Source organism: Scardinius erythrophthalmus, assembly GCF_964197995.2.
Source record: "Scardinius erythrophthalmus genome assembly, chromosome: 4".
Taxonomy (NCBI): domain Eukaryota; kingdom Metazoa; phylum Chordata; class Actinopteri; order Cypriniformes; family Leuciscidae; genus Scardinius; species Scardinius erythrophthalmus.
In genome coordinates this window covers 3,658,745-3,676,092 of record NC_138224.1, presented here as the reverse complement: position 1 = coordinate 3,676,092, position 17,348 = coordinate 3,658,745, and the positions used below count along the sequence as shown (strand labels likewise).

At 37.1% G+C, this 17,348-nt stretch overlaps 2 protein-coding genes across 3 annotated transcripts in view; both read right to left on the bottom strand.

Annotated features, from left to right (window-relative positions):
* Nucleotides 1-2,774: 2,774 nt before the first annotated feature.
* Nucleotides 2,775-11,742, bottom strand: e2f7 (E2F transcription factor 7). The gene is made up of 12 exons (XM_081363596.1): nt 11,607-11,742; nt 11,227-11,520; nt 10,958-11,102; nt 9,714-9,935; nt 8,130-8,288; nt 7,900-8,037; nt 7,651-7,821; nt 7,439-7,508; nt 6,955-7,246; nt 5,711-5,882; nt 5,305-5,627; nt 2,775-3,886 (listed from the first exon to the last, which is right to left on the bottom strand). Exons 1-12 carry the CDS (start codon nt 11,703-11,705, stop codon nt 3,737-3,739), a joined length of 2,235 nt encoding a protein of 744 aa, XP_081219722.1. The 5' UTR covers nt 11,706-11,742; the 3' UTR covers nt 2,775-3,736.
* Nucleotides 11,743-15,518: 3,776 nt separating this feature from the next.
* cog5 (component of oligomeric golgi complex 5) overlaps nt 15,519-17,348 on the bottom strand; it is a 73,410-nt gene continuing 71,580 nt past the window's right edge. The window contains exons 21-22 of one of the 2 annotated variants that reach the window (XM_081364432.1): nt 16,996-17,075; nt 15,519-15,980 (exon numbers count right to left, since the gene is read on the bottom strand). In XM_081364432.1, the coding sequence (XP_081220558.1) occupies nt 15,869-15,980; nt 16,996-17,075 (192 nt within the window). In that variant the 3' untranslated portion in view covers nt 15,519-15,868. The remainder of the gene's footprint in view (nt 15,981-16,995; nt 17,076-17,348) is intronic. The other variant, XM_081364433.1, reaches the window with a different exon arrangement.

The window sequence follows — 17,348 nt, the reverse complement described above, 5'->3', positions numbered from 1 at the left end:
ACTATACCACAGATCATAATGTCAGTGAACTATGAATTATTATCATACAGTGAAAATTAATCATTTTTTTAAGGGGGAAAAAAACCTTCTAAGATGATTTTTCTGGCCTTCTTATTAAACTATCTACATGCTATGTAGCTGTTCACAGTTTCTGAAATGCAAATGACCTCAAAATAGTTGTAGTGGGTTATATGAATAAATGGATTATTATTATTATTCATACAGTAGCCTATCTCTTGTCTTTCGGAAAGAAAGTATGAAACGGGCCAGAACAAACTCTCGCACCCATGCACATTTGAAATGATTAATGTTGATGGTTCCGCCATAACACATAGACAGGCATCATTAATTATACTAATTAAGAAGAATTCCATTCTGCAGTGTGTGAGGTGTGGTGTAGATGAGTGTGTGTGTGTGTGAGAGCAGCGTGATGAATGACTCAGTAAAGACATTCAGACAATTACCCAGCATGCATCACTTGTCAGTATAGGAATCAACCCAGTTAACAGGGAACGTTCTCTCAAAGTTCTTCCAGTAACATTAATAGAACGTTGGTTCAAACTGATCAAGATTATCAAAACATTAGCACAAAAATGTTATTTATAAATCATTCATTGGATGCTTTTCTGAAACGTGTGTATCTAATGTTTTACAAATGTTATTTCTTACTTATTTCCAGATGGTATAGAGGACATTTAAAAGTAAAATTACTTGCAAAATGAGAAAACATGCCCTTAATATTTTTGCTAACATTCACATAACCAAGATCATTTTTTTAAAAACATTAAAAAAACTAAACGTTTTGAATGTTCATTTAGAACTAACGTTTTATAACTTAACGGGAACGTTAGCAAAACGTTCTTAAAACATTTCTGTTAGCTCAGGTGGACGTCAATCAAATTTACCAACAATGACCCCAAAAAGGATTTGTAGCCTACATTTTTACAAACCTAAACGACACAGAATAAACATAAAATATCAAGCCAAGCGTCATTTAATTGAAATGCTTTGCAAGCAGAACTTTTGTGAAAAAGAAGTGTGTTAGGTGCAAACAATAAAATAGGTGTTCAAAAATGATCATATTGCATAATTTGATATTTAAAAACCACATTTTGGAGTTTTATGTGACATAAGACAGCACAATAGAAGTAGGCTGTCAGTTCTTCCAGTTTCTTCATCCAAGCCTTCAGCTGGAATGCACATTACAACAAACTTCCTTTAGAAGGAATTTATAGTGAACGGCACAATATTGGAAAGAAAGAGGGAATGAAAAACAGATGTAGCTCTCAGTCCTTCCTTCTTATATGGACTAAAGTTGGGCTGAGGGATGGCATGTGAGAAATTACACATAAGATTTGCTTATTTAGGTTTCTGACGCTTTTTACCCATGAAACTGAGGAGCCGGTGGAGGGACTGTGAAAAGGTGTTTTCTTTTTCAGAGATAAGAAGAAAAACCTTTTTAATGAACAGAACCATTTGTTTTTCTCAGTGTGAATAACATTATAAAGAACCTTTCGTGAAATGGAAATATTCCATGGATGTTAAAAGTTGTTAATGGACCCATCAAAGAACCTTAAGGCTATTTGTAAGAGTTTGTTATTTGACATTCTACAATATTCTCCATATATATTCACAAACGGTGATTGATTTTGTGTCCTTTTTGGTTTCAGACATGATTATTTCTGAGAACTCGACCGTGTTGCTGAGGTTTACAGGCCTGTAAATGGTGAAATGCAAGTTATTGCTGTTCATAAATGGTTTATTGAGATGATAAAATGGGTTTCCAGGTGTATTTGTGTGTAAACAGCATTAATGAACATTGACATGTTGCCAAGCGGAGTACTGTGCTGGTCTACACTAGATAATACAGACCACACGCAGACTCACTACTAATGCTCACACTTACTGATTTAAACACACTTAAGCTTAGGTATTAAACTTAAAGGGATAGTTCACCCAAAAAATTCACAAACCCTTATGTTGTTTCTTTCTTCTGCTGAACACAAAAGAAGATATTTTGAAGAATATGGGTAATGAAACAGATATTGGACCCCATTGACTTCCATTGTATTTTTCTCCCTCCATACTATGAAAGTCAATGGGGTCCAATAACTGTTTGTTACATAGTGTACCTTCAAATATAGGACTTATGTAAAGAAACTGGCAGACAATAACTGTTTATTTTAGGTCCAATTGAACCTTTTAAAAGACCGTTATTAGCAATTCAATGAATTGCATCCAAATACAGATGCATTAATAAACACTGTGATTGTGTTTTAATATTAAGAAAGATTTTGGCCTTTGTATCCGAGATGTTTCATGCCCCAATTTTTACCCCCCCAATATTTCTCTTTCAAGAAGAGGTTAAGATTTATATCAAATCCTTATCTACCTCTTGTAACAAAAAGGCAACTAAAACTTTGAATGTATGCTCATTTTTTGGCGTTTTTGTATAAATCTTTTATTATTATTCTGTTTTTATTTATTTAATTTGTAATTGATACTTCCTCATTTTGTAATTTAATTTGATTTATTTTGTTTTTCTTTCTTTCTTTTTCTGAATTCAAATGAGATGTAATATTTCTCAGTCCCTGAACCTCTGGCTTTCTTCTCTGGTTTATGACTTTTCACTTTTGCATTTTGTAAGTAAATGTTTAATAAAATATATATATATATATATTCACGAGTCTTTGTCTATGCTGCCATCTTGTGGTCGCACAAGCCTGTGCACCTTCCCATTTGAAATCAACTGAATTTACCCATAATTTCATTTTACATATATTTATTTTGTATGACATGTAGGACACCTGTGTCCATACATAAAAATGATTAAAAAATACATCTGACAAACACAAAAGCACCATACAGAATCATCAGTGCAGCTCTAAACACACATTCAACAGACAGAAATGAACATGTTTACAAAAATACTCAATGCTATACGAGTTACAGTATAACTGTAAATAATGTACGAATCCAAATGTAAATCCTGTAGTCTTCCAAAAATAATTTATTACTAGTCTAAGAACAATTCATTCACAAACATACTTTGTTTTAAACAGTACAGTACTGTGATAATTCCGCTTTGTTCCAGTGATTGCAGATCATATTCACCGGTTTATTCAAGTATGTATTGGTTTCCTTTTCATATCAGACGTAGCACCTCAAACTCAAGCAGAAAATTACAACCACTATTTTGTTCTTTACCCCCAAACACACTCTTCTACTTATTCATTCTTAGTGGTGAAGGCATCACGTAACAAACACATTTCTAAGGCATGTCGGCTTCACCAATATGGCACTTTTTACAATCAGCGAAATGCAAACGTACATTGTAGCAAATGTGTGGTTTTCTCTCAGAAGCCGATCCAGACTTAATTAATTTTCACATTTTTAAATACGTAGTGCTAAAAACTGGATTGACGATTTTAGCTTCTGGAAATGCTATAATAAATAATAATGGTAAACAAAATCATTGGTAGGATATCAAATAAACGACAAAATACTATCAGAAATGGTGTGGAGGAAAAACAAATCGAGCCACAAAATGGCGTGTAACCGGATATCACACTAAAGACCCGGAGTGGGACTTTAGCATCTGTAATAATCTGCCCTCTTATACTGATGTTAGTAAACAGGAAATGTTCATACCAGAAATAATTCAAGTAAAAAATTTGCTGTGTAATGCTGTCTTTGGCACTGTAGCACCACAGAAGCCTGAAAGCCAGTGGCTAATTTAATTGGCTGCGGTGTGTCCGATGTCCAGCCTCCTCTGGGCGGAGCCTCTTTTGCGCGCCGCTGGTTGGCTGGTGAGAGACCCGAAAGCTCCAGGTGTCTCAAAGAAAGATTTGTGCCCCAGCAACGCTTCCTTTGGTGTCAGAGGAGTCTGAAACAGCGGAAGGGAGAAGGTCACAAACACTATAGAAAATGTATTGTTTGAAATACTCAGCATTTTCATATTATAACAGTATTGATGCACCGGAAAGATCTTCTTTTTTTTTTTACCCAAACTAAATTTAAAGTTTTCATTTAGTTTATTTAATAATCACATTTATGTAATCATCAAAACTAAAAATGCACGAAAGCCAGTGTTAATATCAACTTTTAAATGCTATAATTGTTTCGTTGTTGAAACATACATTATATATTAAAGGGATACTTCACCGATTAGCATAAGCTTTGTATCAGTGGAAACCCGGTAGTATTTTCGAGTGACCGTGCTTCCCCCCCTCATGTCCCCCTGAGACGAGAGATTTCTGGATTGTGTGTCTGGAAAAAAACCTCAGATGACGCAAAAATCATAATTTAGCTCATCAGAGGCTCTTTAGTCCAGAGGCGAGAGACTCCAGCCAGTAGGAGGAGCTCGTCCCGCATGTCTTCAACCCGCCCATAGGGGGATCTCACCATAAAACACCGTCTTTTCAGTTTCGAGTCGACTAGTAGCCTAGCTGTATCATTTCTCCCGACACTGCCCTCTGTAACCGGGAGGCGTGGCTTGGGAGTGTCCTCGTAGGGCAGCGAAGCAAGTGCATTCTGGGAGTTGTAGTCTTTTATCCACATGAGCCAAAAATACATTTTCTGGCTTTTCTCAGTCTAGAAGGCACCAACTTCTAAAATAACTTCACATTTCTGCATAAATTACCCAATTTAAATACACATTCATCTTTCCAGCGGTGAAATATCCCTTTAAGACAACAGGTTAACTTAAAATATAATTAATATGTAATACAGTGTATGTATTAAGCAAAATGCTCCTGTTTATAAAAAAAAGTTGTTTTTTTATAGCTAACTAACAAACTATGGCTAATGCTGATGGCTTTCCTGAGGTAAATGTAATTGCATTGTGACATTGCTTATAAGCTGTTCATTCAAGTTTATTTCATGCTCTAACGAGCCGTAAAGAGGAGAGACGATGGGTTCACGTGCCGCTCGAACTGAGGCGATAAAGCGATCTGTCATCGCACATTAAAGTTTGAATTTTGTGATCAAATTGACTGAAGTTGAAAGCTTAGACTTTGTCTCATGAAAAGTAACAACGCGTTTTGTTCACGCATCGACTGAATACAACATGAACTAAAAGATCTCAGTTCAGACAAAAGCATACATTAGTGAACTGACTGGTGTGTGTGTGTGTGTGTATGTCAGATCTTCTAGTGCAGTTTATGCACATTGTGTGCATGAAATAGACGCTTGTAAACATGCCATTGGAGAAGCGCTAATTAAACTTCACCATTCAGGTCAAGGATTTCAGGCTTTCCCGTTTCGGCTGAAACCGAATATAAAGTTACACTGCAGTACACTGACCTGTGTTTGTGCCGGCTGAGGGCTCTCTTGTACTCGTGGTCCCTGTGGTGAGAATGTGGCCACTGGTATTCTGTGCCCATGATGCTCAGGGGTGTTCAGTGTTTCAGCCACATTAAATGCCCCTCCTGCCATCACAAACTGAGCTGGTGACAACATGGTGGGCATGCTGAAACTCAAACCGCTGCTGGCAACCCCCTCGGCACTGGAGGAGGGCATCGTACCTGTTATGAGTGGTGACGGCACCAAAAAATATGGCATAGCTACAGCTGGCACACCGCCTTGTGTATGTCCTGCTGGCATGAGGAAGTTCAAACCGTTCAGACCTACAGAAAAAACGTTAGAATGAGCGTGCAATCTGAGAGTTTGACATTCACTGGTGGTCGTAGACACTCGGGTTTTCCCGTACCTGCTGTGTTTGGGACATAGAGGTAATGAGAGGACATGAGGGCATCTTTGGGACTGGATGTTCTGGCGTCTTCCTCATTCACTGGCCCAAACGAGGCCTCGTCCCACGGGGAACCTTCTCGAGAGCAGATCGGAGACCTTCTGGCACTGGAGCGCGAACTCTCCGTCTCACCCTACGAGACATTCACACATGTCAGAGATCAAAGTACAGCTTTCAGAATTATAATAGAGCTGTTGCCACTATTTTATAAAAGAAATACGCCACTCAAGACTGTGCATTACAGTCATTTCACCATGGTAACATCTGTACCTGTATGTAGATGCATATATAATCAGATAAAATATGAGCTGATGTTAATTTTATGGCAAACAGCCTAATTATTAAAATTTTACATAATTTATTATTTTATTGTATTAATGTTTTTATTATTATTTTCTTTAATTGTTCTTGTTTTTTGTCCAGTTTTTTTCCAGCTGTTTTTAGAACCTGAACTACATTTTGTGCATGAAATTAGCTTTCCAAAAAATAATGTATTACTAAATTAAAGTATTTAACAAAAAATGACACATTTTAATTAATATTACATTTTACACATGTTTTTTAATATTAAAATGTTCTGTTATTTTGTTAAATACTTCAAAGCATTAATTGCTTTAGTTTTTTTTTTTGGTAAAAATAACCCACAGAACTTTTTAATACGCTAAAATATGTATATCAGGGTTAACTTCAAATTCAAGGACCTTTCAAGGACTTTCCAGTTCAAATACCCTCAAATTCAAGGACTTAAGTGAGAGCAAGGTTACTTCGTGTAACCTTATAAGATACATTGTTACAGTTTTCATGTGTCAAACACAACTATGCAAAAAAGCTTTTTTTCCTTCGTTCGTCATGGCAACGTACAACACAAAGTACCTCATGCGGGAAACACTTAACATAACGTATAAATGCGCGTAACTAGCGTAAATCAAGCAAGCTAGTGCGCATAGGCCACGAAGTGTTGGCGAAATAACACATTAGTGGACCGGAGGGAATAATATGGAGTTTTTTCCAGAAAACTTATTGCACAAAATAAATTCAAGCACTTTCAAGGACCAGTATGTATGTATGTTTATTTCTGCCTTGAATTGTTTTTCCCAGATTCACAAACTTTCAAGGATTTCAAGGACCCGTGGGAATTCCAGATATACATGTCAATGTGGATGAATACATGTATGTAAAGTTTTAATCAGGCTCATAACACTCACCGTTTCACTTTCTATGGACACAGAGCGTTTGCTTCGTTTAGCTGCCTGATCATCTTCCTCTTCCTCCTGTCTCTCCCTCTTCTTTGGATTTCCCTCCCTGTGGCCCGAGACGGGTGACCTCTGGTTGATGCCCTCCGGGACGTGTCCGCTGTACACCATGAACAGGGGTGTTTGTGGCAGGTACGCTAACTGGTGAGGAGCGAACTGGGCTGAAAAGGGCAGTGACGCAAACGGGCCGTCAGACTGAAGAGGCACTGCTAGTCCCACAGCGCTTCCTGAACAGGCCTGAACACTGCAAATACAAATTTTAGAAATTTGATATAAACTTTAACAATGGTTCATGCATCAGCTCTAGGGTTTGAACCCACAACCTTTCAGTGCCAGGCTCAGATCTTTACCCAGTGCACCACAGAGTTTGTAAATGACCAAAGTTTGAAATATGTGGAAATTTATGCATATACAAATTATGTACAGGTGGACTCACCTGTCTCCAAACTGTAGTTGACACACTGCAGCGCTGTTCACACTCTTCCTGGAGTAATCCACCGGCTCGTCTGATAACACAACCATGAAAAACATCGCATTAAATTTCAGTTTCATCAAATTGTTGTTGGCTTATGCTTTTCCCCGCTCTCGCTTTGGATTAAAGTGTCCGCTAAAAGCATGTAAAATGCTAGTGTTCTGCTCAGTTCTCACCTGTAGAATGTCTTTGAGGTGTGCTGGGGGCGGAGCTTATCCGTCTTTGATTGACAGGAGCGGCTGGAATGACCTGAAAGGAGGAGTGACGTGTCATCTTCTCCCGTCGTTCGCCGGTGCCCGTGACGGAGGCACTGATCTGAGCTTCTGAGACCCTCAAATCATCTGAATCTTAGATGAATAAAAGACAAATAATCACAAAATAATCAAACCGAAGAGACTATTTTCCAGTGTTTGAACAGGACGTACCACTGCTGCTGTGAAAATCGGCAGGTCCGATCCATTTGAAGATGGGTTTACGGCTCTTCTCTTCCCTCACGTGAAGTTTCTTGATCAGATTCAGGCTGGTCAGGACATTAGCGATATCATACAAGCGTCGTACCTTAGCTGAACAAACACGAACGAATGGTTCGAATGTGAGCTACACTTAAATCAATAAAAATACAAAATATGAGAGCTCAAAATGATTGACGTCTTACTTTTATACTTGCTGTGGCTGGACTCATCCTGACCCTCCTCGATCAAAATCTTAGCAGCTGTATCGAGGGTAACGGTCTGTGTTTTGGACACCAGGAACAGCATGACAAACTTCTGGCTCATGATGCGAAGCGATTTATCCTTCCGTCTGCTGGAAGCCGCTGTATGAGAGAGATAAACCATGCTTACAACACTGTAAAACGTGAAAGTTGTGGTTTCAGGAATGGAAGCACCACTCGTCTCTAAAATAAAGGCCTTCAGAGAACCACACAGCAACTTAAGAAACAGTGAAATGGTTCTTGATAACAAGAGGAATTTGGTGAAATGACGCTCCTTCAGTCTTAGCAACTGTGGACGATGCCAGACGTGAATAAAGGATGAATGAATACATTTGATGTGACTGGCAGGAGAAAATCAGAGATAGTGGAGATGAGGAATGGCATCAATGGCTGGCCGAGTGACTCCTGCCCTCACGACGGGACCGTAATAAGCTTTTGTTAGGAAGCAAAGCTGTTGCTTAGCGACAGCGGCCACATGGGAAGAGAAGCCAGTGAACACAATGACCACATTAGAGGCTCCAGACGAGGACAGCAGGACGGGAAACAGATTCATTTCTTTATCAAGTCATCAAACTCAAAGATATCCATTTAAAAGCTTGAATGTAATGCACACCGCCCTCAATGTGAAATGAAACATGCAATTGTCTAAAGATTCCTGAATTTAGATTAAATTTGCATGTCAAGTAAACATAAATTGATTTAAAGATGTTTAGATCTGTATAGGAAAAAAGGACAAAAATACTGAGGAAGATACATTTTGCAATGTATGCAACATTCAAGACCTTTTTAAGGCCTTAATTTATGAATTAAGACTTTATAAGACCCGCAGAAACCCCGTTTTTTAAACAACGGACAAACCGTGCCGATTTAAAATGTCAGAAATAACTAAATATTTATATATTGAAATTATTATTACAATCCTAATATAATCATTTCTACATTAGCAAAACATTTAGAGCACAAAATAAAAAAATACTATATATCCTAAAACCATGTCTGCTTAAGTTTCTGCTATATATGAAGTATTTTATTACTGAATTGAATGTAGTTGCTTGAAGCAAAGGTCAACAGTGATGTGATTTAATCAGGTGACCCCTACGAGTGTTTAGCAGACAGAAACATGTCTACACCTGCAGCTTCATCTTCCTCTCTGAATAATTAGCTTCCTCCCTCAACCTGTCTGTGAGAGCGTGGCACATTTATAACAAAGAGTCCCTGAGCTGGGATGGGATTACCTGTGATCAACACAAACACCTGGTAACCAGAGTTGTGAAGCCGGAGACGCCGTTAACGGGTGACTGATTAATAGAGCACAAGGGTACAACACTAATAATGGAGTTAATGGGGCAACCGTCATTATGGTTTAAACAAATGGGGAATGACATCAACCGAGCAAGTGAAATGAATCATTCAAATGACGGTATGCATCATGCAACTAGTCAGACGTTACCTTTTTTCATGTGCATACTCTTGATAAATGCAAACCAAATGCTTTTAGAGGAATTTATGTGTGTGTGTGTGTCATACCGTGTGTGTTTTGCATGTGATGGGCGGCATACGGGCTGCTTCCCTCTCTCTGGTCCATCTGCAGATGGTAGCCCTGCTCTCGTCCCGCCTGGTGGAGTTCCTGCAGGGTCTGTGGTAGCCTCGAGCGCCCGTGCCACACGTACAGGTTCTTAGCCATTCTGCTCACCAGCATCAGAGACTCCAGCACATTCACGATGTCGTAGATGCGTCGCCTCTCAACACCTGAGACGGTTTAGATCTCGGTGTCAGTCACTACATGTTATGGTAACACTTTACATTTAGTTCACATCAACTAACAATGAATGAACAGTCCATTTCAAAATTCAATACTTTCCAAACCTGTCTGTAGATACACCATATTTAAGATAAATGATTCATATAGCATTGCATTTGGTATATAGTACGGTGATCTGTAAATATTCGTATTTTCTCTGTTTTTTTCATTGGTTTCATACATGATGAGAAGAAATCTAAAATGCTTTATAACCTCTGACACATCGGTTTGATACTGTAATCATGGTTTGATGTTGAATAACATCAAACAGCAAAGTACAGTCTGATGATCATTTGCTCCTTTATCTATTGCTGGTTTGAGTGGCACATTCGATTAGAAAGTTCAAAAGAGACTCGTTTATGGTGAAAGACAAAGAGATTTGCGTAATGAAAACGTGCGCCTTGAGTTTATTCAAATATGTTCAAGGATCACTAAACTTTAGCCATGAAAACACTCTGCTTGTACGATGAATTTATCTTTAGAAATTCTTAATTTTATAGAAAAAAAAAACTAAATAGGGTCAATAGTCTGGAAACACAAATACATTACCATACCTGGAAATAAAATTCCATACTTTTCCAAACTGCGTAGGACCAGCATCTTATCTTATTTAAAGGTATAGCGGAGGATCTTTCCGAATTTTAGATAAGACCCGCCCTCTCCACTTTTTGAAAAGTTTGATTGATTCACCAGAATGATTGACAATTAGGAGGACCAATAGTATAGGCTATCCACCCGGAAGTAAAAAATCCTCCGCTATACCTTTAATGTTAATTTCAACATTCACTAATGCACTATTAAAATCAATTTGTTAACATTAGCTAATGCACTGCGAACTAACATCAAGACTTATACATTTACTAACATTAACAAAGATTATAAATGCTTTAAAAAAAGTTCATGTTGGGTAATGCATTAACCTTGCGTATTATACAGAAATGAAGGGGTTGATTAGGCTATTTTCTCTTACCCAAGCGAGAGGCCACCTCATCCAGAGAGATGCTCTCTGAGGTTTCAGGGTAATCAGGGTACAAGGCCAGAAATTTCTGACACAAAAGACCCAAACTCTTCTGTTTGCGACTCGGTCTCCTCTCCGAATCGTCTAAAGCCTCATACTGAAATCAAGAGAGAATACAGTGGATAAAACTACAACTTCTGAACATATTTACGACTCCTTGTTTGCTAGATGAATAAATGTAAATGCACGTACATTTCAAAACATTACACTGATTTTCGTACCTGACACGAGTCATCGAGTTCTTCCTCCTCCTCTACAGCTTTCTCTTCATTTTCAATAGGTCTAAAGAGGGTTTTCTTCATCTCTCTGTCGCGGATATCTGGGCTGGCGGCACTGATCAGCATTTTCAGGTTGGCTGTCGGGGTCCAGGGGTCCGGGTGGGCCCTCTCAGTGTGTTTAATAGGGGTTATATGGGTGATATCTGGGCTGGAAACTCTCCTATGTCTGCTCACAGCTGCCGTCACAGACTCACACTTCAGCGGGGTCGTTTTCCTTCGGTCCGTGCAGATGTTCTCCTGAAATCAGGGTATTAGTTCAACATCTCATGAGGAAGTAGATGCATTACCATACAATTTATTTAAACACATTCATTTCATCTTACTTTATGGTCATTCACGTTGACAGGATCATCTGAGCTTGTCTTATTCACTAGTGTCCTCACACTATGCAAATCCTTTAAAGTTAAACACTTCATCTCCATCTAAAAAAGAAAATTGAATCAGTTATAGTCAGCACATTTAGACTAATAGTGAACCCGCTCATTACTGAGTTATTGATATGAATGTAACTATATATGAATAACACTGGTAAGTTCATATTAACTCATTACATTATTAATATATAATACCAACAATCTGTAAAGCGTTAATTTTATGTTTGTTAACTTATTAATTCATGATAGTTAAGTGTTGCCAAAAGTGATTTGTCCAAATTCTACGAATAAGTAAAATTACATTATCAGTTTATTACATATTATATTACTTATTACACTACTACTACATTAAATAAGGAGCATATGAGTAAAAAAATACATATTAGCTAACTTACATGTTATACTACTACTGCATTAAATAAGAAACGTGTAAAAAAGTGATATTATATTACTACTACATTAAATAAGAAACATATGTGTAAAAAAGTGATATTATATTAGATATTATAGTACTACTGCATTAAATAAGAAACATAGGAGAAAAAAAAAAGTGATCTGATCTGATGATGGTGGAAAGATTTTGGCGCAAATATCTTCACCAGTTGCCTGGTAACGAAACCAGATTCTCAAGGAAATAACATTAATTAAACGTTAGAAATCATTTATATTTATATTATTGTCCCAATATTGTATATATTTTGTTTTACATTATACTGTAGAAGATCAGCAGCATAATATATAAATCCTCCCATATAAATCCTCTTTTTCTTATTATTTGAATACTGAAATGTCTGTCAGTAAAAATCTGATTTAAATTTAAGGAAATTAATTTAATTAATATTTATATATCATGTAACTTGAGTCAGATAGAAGATTTAACTCTATATTCTTACCTTAAACTCCGTCCTTGGGATAAAAAAAATCTTAAAAACGTAGATAAATCCTGCGCAGATATGATCCTTCTTGTTCCTTCTTATCTGAACATAATTTTCTCTCTAAATCAGAAGATCTGAGCAAGTAATCTTCTTATTTCAGTCGCACTGCTGGTCAGGCGACTATGAATCACCCGCTAAAGCTTGTTTTCTGGCGCTCTGAAGAGCTACACCCTCTCTCGGCCAATCACGAAAGCGACGTGTAAAAATACCGACGGTGATTGGCTGAACAAGGAGGAACTTCCTCAGGGCGACCATTGCAGCCAATCAGAGAGTCGCACTGACCAAGCCTGTGGGGGTTTGTTGGCGGGGCAGTGCGCGCGCTCTTATTGATGTGCTGCGATTAACAGGCGCGCCTGAAGTTTTCAAGCCTCAGCTGTATCTCAGCGGGGACATAATTAATCGTCACACATAATTAATTGTCATTATATAAATGCCGAACGTCCCATGACACCTTTAAATGACAAGCTCAGGCAAGAATAAAGGTGAGTTATACAGGTGGGGTTTTGGCGCGACTCAGGGTTTTCTCGCGGGAAACTGTGTAATATGAGAGGACACCCCACACCCACTAACTACCCCCACACATAAGGGTGTAATCTATCTAATAATAGCCTTAAGAAGTAAATAAATCATGTATCTGGCCGTCTAAGCAACTAATGTACTGGTAAACTGTCATAGTTGTCGATAGAAAACTAAGGAATCTGGAAAAACAGATCAATACCATATATTATTCATTCATATATAATGCTGCACGCGTCTTTGACTGGTAATGTAACGTTACATTATAACAATTTCTAATGCATTCAGTGTTTTAAAGGTTTCAGGTTCATGTTTTTTTTTTTCCCTCACATATTTCAGTGGTTTTCAACTTTTTTTTTTATTTGTGTGTAAGGTATTTACACTGACTGCTTTTGTGAGAGCTGACTGAGTGTACAACAAGATGCAGGGTTAGGCTCCGTCTCCATATAAGATAATATTAATGTCCATTAAAATCTATATAAGATGTAAATTTTCTACAAATTGCTTTATGCAAAGCAAATAAGTCTTGGGTTTGTTTATCAAGTCATCAAACTCGAAGATATCCATTAAAAAGTTATAATGCACACCGCCCTCACTGAAAATAAACACTTGGTCACTGAGCAAACGAATAAATAGTTAATAAATATTCTGACTTGAGCCATTTGAGTAAAGTAAATGAACAATTATATTTAGTCATTATACAAAAAATATAATCTATATTGGTGATCAGATTATTCTGGCAAATATTTGGGGCTTTTATTTCATCATCGACTGATAATGAAACCAGAAAATGGTTTCCACATAATTTTTCTTATGTGTACTTTAAAAATGATGACAATTTAATTTGAAGAATGCAAATTTCTATACTGGTGTTTTATTGTGAAATGTATTTTTTAAACAACAGACAAACAATGTAGATTTAAAATGTCAGAAATAACAAAATTATTAAAATATTGTTATTGTTATATTCTTACAATTATAATTATAATAGAATTGATATATTAGTAAAACTTTGCATAACTGAGGTACAAGATGCAGGGTAAGGCTCCATATAAGATAATATCAGCTCTATTAAAATCTAAATAAGATGTAAATCATCTTATAATTGCTTATTTGTTTTACATAAAGTCTCGGGTTTGTTTGGGTGCATGTTACATTACATCATCTTCACTGTCATTTATATGTCCAGTTTAGTTATTTATATGAGGCCACTACACACATAATTTGTTTAATTTTTCAGTGAGCAGTTAGTCAAGTGGATGAATCGCATTTGCATGATTATGCAAAACTGGTGACGAGAGAAGTTGAATTCATGTTTTTAGAGCAGCACACTTGCAAGCCCACAGACAGCGCATATTAAACACCAGAATCTGAGATTGTGCCATGTAGGTCAAATAAAACAGTGTGGCATGTCTCTGAAGATGAGCTGAAGAGTCAGATCAATATTAAGAGGCAGGCCAACAGTTATACAGCTAACAGACTCATGTGATCACTCTCAAGCTGTTACTTAAAGGGTTAGTTCACCCAAACATGAAAATTCTGTCAGTAATCACTCACCCTCATGTTGTTCCAACCCCCGTAAGACTTTCGTTCATCTTCGGAAGACAAATTAAGATATTTTTGATTAAATCTGAGAGCTGTCTCACTCCTTCATAGGCTTCTATGTAATTGAAACTTGCTGGCCCAGAAAGTTATTAAAGACAATGTTTAAAATAGTCCAAGTGACAACAGTGGCTCAAGTTTATCAAGAGACGAAAATACTTTTTGTGCGCAAAAAAAAAAATTAAATTACGACTTTATTCAACTATTCATTTCTTCTGTGTTCCTCTGAGTGAGTTCACGTAGTGTAACAGCGCAGCGCTTCTGGGTTGTACATCAGAACGTAGGCTCACTATTGGCCAGCATCACACACATGACCAGCGTCGGCCAAGAGTGAGCCTGCGTTCTGACGTTGTTACACTAAGTGAACTCACTCAGAGGAACACAGAAGAAAATGAATAATTGAATAAAGTCGTTATTTTTGGTTGTTTTTGCGCACAAAAAGGTGTTCTCGTCGCTTTATAAACTTAAGGTTGAGCCACTGGAGTCACTTGGACTATTTTAAACATTGTCTTTACTAACTTTCTGGGCCGGCAAAATTTAATTACAGAAAAGCCTATGGAGGAGTGATCCAGCTCTCAGATTTAATCTAAAATATCTTAATTTGTGTTGTGAAGATGAACGAAAGTCTTACGGGGTTGAAACTACATGAGGCTGAGTAATTCATTTTTGGGTGAACTAACCCTTTAACATGTGCCCCTGACTTCCAATGTTATTTAAAAACTATGATTGTGATACATTCATGTCCTTCTTTAAAGCAGCATTGCCATTTTCATTTTTCCGTTTGGAGAAGTTATAAATCAAACAGATTCAAACCTGAATGAGGCGCCTGTAGAGACATTCTTTATTCAACATTTACATAATGTGTTTAGTAATTCGTTTCTTTCCCTCTGTTGCACCCAGCAAAACAAATATTATTTATGAATATATGTAGATTTGTTAAAAAGGTAGGGATTCTTATTAAAGCCAGTAGTAGTAGTAACCAACAACCCATTTAACACACAATTTTTTACACATTGTGTGTGTAAGCAAAACAAACAAATGTACACATCCGATTTGAACAAAACAAACAAAATGATGATGATGATAATAAAGACTTCTTTTGGTGAAGACGAGTGTATTGTTATGATTAATTGTCTACATTTTTCTGATTTGCAGGTCCTATGATGCGCTTGTGGCCTTCTGCAGCAGCTGGAGCATGATGGGATACACTGGGGCAAACTCCTTCCCTTGCCTGGCTCGGACAGACTGCACATACGCCTCCAACGCCCCCCTGCAACAAAGGAAAGTCACACTTTTTCATTTCTTACTTTCGCTGTTTACACAGAAGCTGCTGTATTTCCTCCAGAGCACCAGTAGAGGACGCTGATGATGCACTGAGAAATGATTTCCTCTGGCCGGTTGCATAAACTGCTTAGACTTGTCTTACAAGTTAATCATCTAATTTTTTTCTTAAAAACTGGCCTGGTATATTAGTCTAATTTGAATCAGAGAAGTAAGACTAATTACAATTACAAAACAAATATTAATATTTATGGATATTTGTAGATTTGTTTAAAAGGGTTGGGATTATATGAAACGCATCAACAAGACAGTCTTAACTTGGCTAACTGCTAGTTAATCAAACTAGTCAGTCTTAACATAGTGGCTATGTTTATGCAACTGGGCCCTTGTCAGAATTTCTGAATTTTATAGTTCCCACACCTGGCTTTTCTATGAGTTTTCTATGATTAGGGATTATTAAAAATGCACAAAATGCAATTTCTAGCCAATGAAATATTTTAGAGCTGAGCATAACTAGAAACATGTATATTAACTTAAGAAATGTCCATGATTTTTTTAATAGGTCTTAATTTTAAAGGGAATAGGGAATTTTAAAGGTCTGAAAAGAAAAAAAAAGTCATGGAAATTTAAAAAATATATATATTTTTTAAGTCATGGAAAAAGTCATGCAAAAGTCATGGACAAATCTTGAGCATTTTCATAGTGAATATAAATATTTTTAGTAGGATATATGAATTGCATTAACTTTATTATAAAGAAATTGTTCTTCCTAATTGCAATCTCTATAAAATAATAGATAAAAACATTACATTTCGATTATTAAAATCCCTTGCTATTTCCAGGTTTTCTGTGGTTGTGAGAACCCTGACATTTCTAGTTCATTTTTAAATGACATTACTGAATATGAATGTAAGATGAGAAAACTAAACACCAAGCTAAATCAAACGAGTGTTAGTATTCTTCCTGAGAAGGTTTATTGTGAAAGCGGTGGAATTGGATCTTACCTAATAAGGGTGAGACGATCCTTCTCTGATGGGTGGTCATCCAACCACTGAGAGTAGCGAGAGATCGACCACTCCGCTCTCTGTTTAGAAGGGAAAGCTGTATTAGTGGAACATAAGAGCTCTACAAATCCACCCATGCTAAAGCTATTTTAGAGAACCCTCATTTTATAAAACGGCCCAAAATATCTTCATCCTTTCCAGTCCGAGCACTCAAATATGAAATGTGTCATTTAGCAGAAGCTTTTATCTAAAGCTGCTTACAGTAGGTCAATCACAGGGGCAGTTGCGATGGAGCAACTTGAGGTGAATTGCCCCGCTCAAGGGCATCGTAAACAGGATTTGACTTCAAAAAC

What these genes read in the sequence shown, in the direction of transcription:
- e2f7 (XM_081363596.1), bottom strand. Translation starts at nt 11,705, where the DNA reads ATGGAGATGAAGTGTTTAACTTTAAAGGATTTGCATAGTGTGAGGACA. An exon ending in TCACATGCAAAACACACACG is followed by an intron (nt 8,289 to 9,713) that starts GTATGACACACA and finishes TCTCTCATACAG; the next exon opens with CGGCTTCCAGCAGACGGAAG. An exon ending in CAGCCACAGCAAGTATAAAA is followed by an intron (nt 8,038 to 8,129) that starts GTAAGACGTCAA and finishes GTGTTTGTTCAG; the next exon opens with CTAAGGTACGACGCTTGTAT.